This window comes from Rhagoletis pomonella, unplaced genomic scaffold (assembly GCF_013731165.1).
Source record: "Rhagoletis pomonella isolate Grant_MI unplaced genomic scaffold, Rhpom_1.0 Rhpom_scaffold_00002, whole genome shotgun sequence".
NCBI classification, from domain to species: domain Eukaryota; kingdom Metazoa; phylum Arthropoda; class Insecta; order Diptera; family Tephritidae; genus Rhagoletis; species Rhagoletis pomonella.
In genome coordinates, this window is record NW_023458556.1 from 94,687,722 (window position 1) to 94,695,931 (window position 8,210).

The window sequence follows — 8,210 nt, forward strand, 5'->3', positions numbered from 1 at the left end:
ACGATAGAATACAAGATTGCGAATTCCCGCAGAATGACATTTGTGGCAACGGGTAAACAAAGAATTTGGCGAAGAACAATGAGTTGACAGTTGTGAATTTGCAATGAGAAAACGTGTTTTCTTCACGATTCGCCAATTTTTCAAGCCATCTTATAGCAAATTAAGCACAACGTTAACAAAATTATACAACCACTCTTGAAATGTGTTCAAAAGAACAGAAAGAATTTTGTGTTTGTATTGCAGGTGCCGAAAAAGTGATAATATCTTGTCGCAGCGCATGTTTTCCTGCAGAAAGTGGTCGATGCTTGCTTACCTCCGATTTTAATTTGTAAATTGTGGTATTTCAACGTTTTCAACTTAACATGTCGTGTTTAAAAGTGGTGCTTTCAATTATATGTGGGCTGGTGTTGCTGTTTGAGAACTGTGAAGCTGTGGAAGCTTTTGACAAATCTCCAAAGGACCAAAAGGAAAAATCAACTAAGATGCCGCCTTGTAAATCATGCACTGTGCTTGTGGAATTATTTAAGTTGGTGAGTGCGTGGCAGTAATAACAAATTTGTGTCGTATTAATAAAAACATTGCTTACAGGGTTTGGAAAAAATAAGTCGCGGCAAGCATGCCGGTGGTAATGCAGCTGTTAAAGAGGAAAGACTACGTTCTTAATTTCCATAATTTTCCATATATTAAAATAATTGAAATACCTGTAAACAATACACATAATCATAGGAATAGGTATAGGTGTCGCTCAAGATGTGCAGACGGGAAAAGAATACGCCCTCAAACGTCTCACTTATTAATGAAATTAACACACACAAACAGCTGTCTGGGCATCCAAATATTGTTGCATTTATTAATAAAGCAACTGGACCTCAACAGCGTGCTGAATACTTGTTATTAACGGAGCTTTGTAATGGTAAAATGAACTCCAACAAAATAAGCTTAATTTTTATTTCCGTACATTTTCAAACATAAAGGAGGATCGCTTATGGATTGCTTGAATGCATCACTAGAACCTGCTTTGGTGCTCCGTGTTTTAAGCGAATAAATCCAAGAGTCTGCATGTAGGTTATGGGTAATTGATTTTCTTTTTACTTCTCGCAGATTGAAAGCTTTCTAATTGGAAATGATAAACAACTTAAACTTTGTGACTTTGGCTCAGCAACTAAAGACACATATGCCCGACTGTTGATTCATACCGGAACAAGAAACAAAGATAACATTTTCCTCGAATGATCTCGATGATTTACCGGATGCCGATCAGGTTCCTCATGACTTTTCGGTTTCGCTGTCGTTGAGTTTCACGGATAGCGAATGTCCGCCGAGTAGGAATCCTCCTTGGTTACCAGCAAAGCCCATAAGAAACGCACAACATATATTTAGTTCGCAATTAGAATCCGAGGAAATGGTGGATAATTTCGGCAAGTCCCTATAGTATTTCCGCCGATGTCATTAATTTATTTATTTTCCTTACTACAGTGACAAAACCTAGTTCCATCAACAAACCTACGCTTGTTAAGTTAGCTGCTTCGGTAGATAACGCCTATTTTACCAGATGCTACCGAAATAAAGCAAGAAGATGTACCTCGAATCCAACCTCAACCATCACCACCAATAGACTTGCTCAATTTAAACCAGCCCCAACCCCAGCTGCCGGTGCAAGATCCACAAGCCACTGTTATGCCAACGAGTGACGCTAGTTTCGCTTTGCTTGGAGCATTCGGGGATGATAATTCATCTGGCATTGGCTCGGCTCCAATACCTGATATTTTAGGTAAGGATTTGGTAGATTCAAAAAAGTCTTAAACTTTTAGGCGGCCATCCAAATTTATATTTTGCCAAGTTCTGAATTGAGACCTACATTTCTATTTTAGAAATTAATGTACAACCAACTTCAAATGCCAACCTTGATGATATCTTCGGCTCAGTTGCTTCATCGGCGCCGAAAATCAGCCTGGAGTTTGATAGTTTTTCTGTACACCAGCCGACACAAACTAGTGCAAACACTTCAGCGACGACTAAAGTAACCCCAACCTGGTGTACTTGTGTGTGTCGCGTCAGTCTCAGCAAAATAGTCTTGCATCAACAACCAGAGCTCAGTACGTCATAGTTATTTTTCTTCTCTGTTTTTGGAAGCTAGTGCAATGAGGTATATACTACGTTTACACGCATGCATAAGTCGCTTTAATTCATTTCGTCGCGATTCAAAACATATGTATAAACTAAATTTCAATTCGCTTTGAAAGAGCGAAGTGTTTTGGCTCACACTCCATTTCAAATCGGTAGTTTATTTCTCCAGACAGTTAGAAAGAGTGTATAAACACCGCTCTCAGTCAAAGCGAATTGGAGATCAGCTCTTCTGCTCAAATTCCAAATAATCGCATCAGTATTTAAAAGCTGATTAATAATAATCGTTCTTTTCTTTGTTACGATTTTATAATGCCGAATAAAACTAGATTTTTATCACTTTCCATTATGTTAACTTATAAAATGTCAAATGAAAACAGCTAATTTTGTTTGCTTTTGAAGACGGTTGCTTTGATGCCGATATAAAGCCGTAAGTATAAACACTAGAGCGAAATGTGTACGGTGTCAATGCGCTTTTAATTAAGTCGATTATTCTGTGCGTATAAACGTAGTAATAGTTTTAATAAACATTTAATCGATTTGAAATTGTTACTACTATAGTCTTTATATAGTTTTGTAGGCGCGTATTCATAGTCCAGCCACTAAGTCGAAACTATTAAAGTTGCAACTTAAATTTAAGTACCAACTTAAAATTCACTTCTATTCATAGTCGCATTTCAGACTTCTACTATGTAGTTTTAACTTAGGTTTACGATATTGCAAAACGAGTGTGAAAATGTATCGATTTTTCTTTACGATATTTTGGAAATATGACATTTTTATTAAATAATGTCAAGTTTGATCATCCGTTTATGTAATTTTTACTTTCATTGCATGTTTATGCAAAATAATAAGGTATAAGTTTCTCGTTAATTGTGTGAAATAGCCAAAACTACCGGAATGATGTGAAGTCGATGTTTATCGAAAGCATGCTGTGAAACATACAAACACATATCTAAATGTTATGCACTAATTTGCTTAAAAAGAACAAGCATGAAATTGACTTATTATTTGAGCATTTATATATGTAAATCATTCCAATTATAAAATTGTGATGTAGCCTTATTCGAATTGTAATACGCATTTAATTTCATCTTCCGATTCAAATGGATCGCTCATTGTAAATTTCAATTGCAGATCATTCAATATTATCAAAAGCACGCTCTGCCAACTTAATTTTTACATATTTCGTCTTTTTTTCCTTAATTTAATAAAATACTTCTTCCTAGTTACGACTTAATTGCAGCTGCAGCCGAAACTAGAATTTAAGTTGGTACTTAGCCAGAAAAAACGACTATGAATAGCTTTAGTTGCAACTTAGGATAGTTTCGACTTAGTTGTGAACTAAATATGACTATGAATATGCGCCAATGATGTTAGATATATTTAGTTATTTTAAAATATTTACAAACTTTAACTTCATAAGCTGCTATAGTTTGGTGGCAAATATTTCTTTTGTTTTGTTTCGATTTCACACATTCCTAGGCAAACAGCTGATTTCGAAAGATGTTTTCTTTCTTCCTCTTTCGATTCGATCGTAACGCAGAACACCTAAGTTCGACTCTTGCGGAGCGGAATGCGGGAACGTAATCGAAATGCAGAATAGGGCTGAATAAATTGGCGGCGTGCGTGAATATTAGGTTAGCCTGTAAAGGTTTGCTCAATAGTGACATTCGAGTTTTGACACTCCCTTAACTCCCTTACAAAAGCCACAGTATACCAGTAGAAAAGGTTTTTGTTGTTTTGGCTGTTAATTTGGTCCCCATAAAGGACTTGAGGGTTGCGAGCAACTGTTTTGCCGCATTCAGGGTGCTGTGCAGTAAAATAATGTGGTGAAAAATTTTATAATCAGATAAATGGCGAGAGAAGTATTGTTATGCGCTTTATAAGTAAACATGAACGTAATAAAATGTTTTATACTTCAATACAACTAATTTGCGCTATTTTTGCAATTCGAAAAGATCTTAAAAATATTTGTAGTGAAATATGTACTTTATAAGTTAAATGGAAACTATTTTATATGTAAAAATATATTCAGATTTACTTCAAATAACTGATGTGAAATGTTTTATATATGGATCTAATCATACATATATCCCAAGCCCAATCTTATACTGTGCCCAGTCGGAGGCTAATTTAATCTTCCTGGCCCTATTGAAAAGGCCTCTGCTCGAGGCCCTAAGATCGGAGAGCTCCTCCGACCACCAAAGTGGTTTGCTCGTACCTTTGTGGTAACTCAGGGGACAAGACATATCAATGGCCCTTTTACATGAGGTGGTGAACACACCAATTAATTCGTCAATTTCGCTTTCAGTCCAGGTCCCGCCCCTCACGGGCGCAACCGGAAGCATTTCCTGCAGACTTCTGCAGTATGAGTCCCAGTTGGTTTTCCTCAGATTCCTGTAAGGTTCGTGCTTAGGACGCGCTTCGTCCAAAGCAAATTGTATGTACCCATGATCGGAGAAGGAGTGGTCACTAAGGACTCTCCAGCCAGATATACGGGACATTATATCAGAAGAGGCCAGCGTGATATCTAAAACCTCTTCTCTACTTGCCGTTACAAACGTGGGGTCGCTCCCCCTATTACATATACATAAATTTTCATTTAGAATCAAGATAAAGAGTGACTCACTTCTACTGTTGATGTCTGAGCTGCCCCAAATCGTATGGTGGGAATTCGCGTCAGACCAAATAACAACGCGGACCCTCCTGCGTCTAGCTTCTGCCACCGCATTCCTTATTAAGAGCGGAAGTGGCTCTACCCCGTTCTCGTGCGCCATATAAGCGGAGATCAACCAGAGTTCTCCGGTTGCACCCTCCAGGCTCACCGTCACAATGTCACCATCGCTGAAAAGAGGCAGAATAAAAGTATTAAGTTCCTTCCTGATGAGCATGCAGGATCGAGGTCTACCTGCGTCCCGCTGCACCACCAGTCTGTAGTCACTCGTCCCGATACCAGAAACCTTATTGCAGCTGCTCAGCCACGGCTCCTGGATCAGGACTGCATCAACTCCACCTTACTCAAGGCGGATCAAGAGGTTGGCTGACGCCGCCTTAGAGTGCTGAAGATTGATCTGAAGAATATTCATCCTCCGAAATCCTCTCCAGTACCCCTCCGCAGGCGCCATCCCCATCGGAAGCAAGGAGCATTTCCTCCTCCGCCCTGTCGAACAGCGGGCCAACAGAGATGACCGATCCCGCAGTTGAAGGAGGGCCAGCAATGCTGTCACTGTCCGACATTACGGATTCGACCTCCATACCTAAGGGGGCATCCTCCGCATTCGTATTTACGCCTGCCAGCGCAACCGGAACAGGCTCGTCATCTCCCCTGGAGTCAGCCTGGTAGACCTTCATGACTACCTTCTCGAAGCCATAGTAGATGACTCCCTGTTTTTCGACGAGAGGCTTGAGAGATTCCGTATTCAGCAACATCAGCGCTTGCCGGGAGTCACCGTCGGAACTCTCAAACCGGATTTCCTTCCAGTTGTGCGCTGGAAGGTCCGGGTTGCAGTAGCGGAAGATATCTTCCACCTCCCTCAGCGAGGAAGGTGCCGAGGGAAGCCAGACCCGAGCACACGGACGCGAGGGAGGGTCCCTCTTGTCCACAACCTCGAGTCTGGCTCACTTCCACACCTCCCCGACCAAAGCTACTGCCACCCTGTAGAGCCAGGCCGACCGCTCGTCGGCGCACACCACCTTCTTAAACATACCCTGGTGCCAACCAGCACTCTCGCACCGCGGCGGTGGCCCCGGGTTTTCCCTGAACACCCTCATGAAAACTCCTGATAAGGCCCCCGACACCTTCCTCCAGTCTTCCCTGGCGATGGCCCCTTCCTCCTTACCCCGATCCAAAACGCCCAGAGTGATAGAGCCCGCCTGTTTGGCGATCTCGCTAAGAGCTTAGGCGTCCCTCCCGCACTGGGCTTCTTGGTTAGAGGGGTTTCCCTCCCCTGCGATCTCTGCCGCTTGACAGGGTCAATACGGGATGCGCTCGCATCCCCAGAAACACCCTCACCACAGCCCTCCTGGCCGTCGCTTATCACCCTCCTGGCCCACTCTAGCGATCGCACTCTAGTAGCGCGCCAGGATCTTGGTAGCCATGCGACGGTCATCGCGTGTTTTCCTGGCCGGCCCTGCCACCGTCCTGCATGCAGGCGAATTCGCCCCTAACCCCGAGTCTAGGTGCGGTGGGTTCCCACTGGCACCACCAGAGACAAGTGCAGACGAAGGGGTCGGCTCCAACCCCTTACTAAGCCCCCGCACCAACGGCAAAGTGCCTGCCCTAGCGGAGGAATGGGTTATAGGACTCAAATCTAAATTAAGCCTAGAAAACAAGATTTTGATTTTTAATATGATGATTAAACCATGATGTGCATATGGAATTGGGCTTTGGGGCACAGCGGGTAATTCCATTTTGAAGAGATTTCAAAGACTGCAGTCGAAAATTTTACGCGCCATATGCGGATCACCGTGGTACATACACCCCTATGCTGTAATCCGTCGTAGATTCGATTTTGCTAGGAATCGTAAAATTGGTATGCTGAAATCCGCGTTGTCGTATCGTAAATTCGAAATTCGTAGGCAATCTTGGAAATTCGTAATGTTAGTATGCCTGAATCTGACGTAGCTGTCATTTTAATGTATTTGTCGGAAATTTTGTACGAATAGCAACTCGTGTCGGAGCGAAACAAATTTTTTTAAAATATCAATAAAATAAAGTGTGTAGACACAAAAATATGTATGTAAGTTGAAGTGTGAATAGAAAAAAAAAAATATTATTAAATGTTTACAAAATTAACAGATCGAAGATCACAACAAATCGCTCGCAATACGAAAAACTGGTGGAATGCATGAGCAAAAGGCCGGACATTGGTCGAGGCTTTGTTAAAGGAGCTAAAGAGGATGTGGTGGAATTTTGGGAAAGCGTTCCAAGAATTAAAGCGGCACAATATCTAGTGAAAGGGAGGCCCTTAAAAGGAGGGAGACTACATTTTATCATTTAAGCTAAATGGATCAGCACAACCTCCATTGTATATTAATGCCACTGTTAGCTGTTCTTCCTCCTGGGGCAAAAGTGCACCGGCCACTGAATCTTTGGTATTCTACTTAATTAAGAAAAAGTATTTTCAAATAATGATTAAACTAATTTTTTTTTTTAATTTCACTATTCACTTGCGATTATATTTATTTTGATTTGTTTCTGTCAAAGCAGCTGATTAAGAACTTCGAATTTCACTATTTTAGTTGGCAACGCTGCTGATAGTTACGATCGGATTACAGCATACCAATTTTCGAATTTTCGGAACGGAGCTACGAATTCGTAACTACGAACTTTCGGATTACAGCATACGGGTGATAAAAAATACTAATATCCACAAAGATCTTAATGTAAATACGTTGTATGAGGACATAAGAGGGCTAAGCACCAGTTACTCAGTACGGTTAATGAACCACCCAAATCGGTTAGCGAGAGATCTTCTTAAACGATGTTTCCACGCCAAGTGATTCGCTCTCCCATTCGTAATTCGCTCTCTCATTCGTGATTGGCGAACCGAATCACGTAATTCTCCATACAAAATTTTGAGAGCGAATCACTTCATTCGTAGGTGATTCAGATCCAATCAACATTCGAATCAAGAACAAATCGTTGTCTTCTCTCATTTTTATCGATAACGGCTGTCAAAACACATATACCACACACACCCCCATCAGCGCAAAGATTGAAAAAATAGCTAGATTCGTTAAAACTATTGATTTAGCTAATTAACCACTGCAAATTTTTTTTCTACCGTTGAAATGCACAATAAACAGCACATTAAACATTAAGCAAAAGCAAAGAACAAGAAGCAGAGATGCAAAGTGAATCACGAATGTGTCGTGTAAACAGGTTTTTTTTTTGTTTATTTATACTTGCATTTATTTGTTGGATCTGCTTATTTTACATCTATTAAGCCTAACAACAAGTTTAAAAATTTTACGTCTAATTTTACAATAATGTAGCTCAAACCCTGGGGTTGAGCCCTGTTGGTTTAACGTCGCTCAATTTAAGGCTGGTAGATCTCTTCTTCGCAGGCGTGTTATGTTGT

At 41.0% G+C, this 8,210-nt stretch overlaps 1 protein-coding gene across 1 annotated transcript; it reads left to right on the top strand.

The window, feature by feature from the left end:
- Positions 1–1,540: 1,540 nt before the first annotated feature.
- LOC118734781 lies at positions 1,541–2,146 on the top strand. Its single transcript, XM_036464466.1, has 2 exons — positions 1,541–1,771; positions 1,872–2,146. The coding sequence occupies exons 1-2, from the start codon at positions 1,678–1,680 to the stop codon at positions 2,105–2,107; spliced, it is 330 nt and encodes a 109-aa protein (XP_036320359.1). The 5' UTR covers positions 1,541–1,677; the 3' UTR covers positions 2,108–2,146.
- The last annotated feature ends 6,064 nt before the right edge of the window (positions 2,147–8,210 follow it).

Bases quoted from the DNA above. Each gene is read 5' to 3' on its own strand.
- LOC118734781 (XM_036464466.1), top strand. From the start codon at position 1,678: ATGCCAACGAGTGACGCTAGTTTCGCTTTGCTTGGAGCATTCGGGGAT. The intron at 1,772-1,871 runs GTAAGGATTTGG...TTTCTATTTTAG, and splicing joins TCCAATACCTGATATTTTAG to AAATTAATGTACAACCAACT.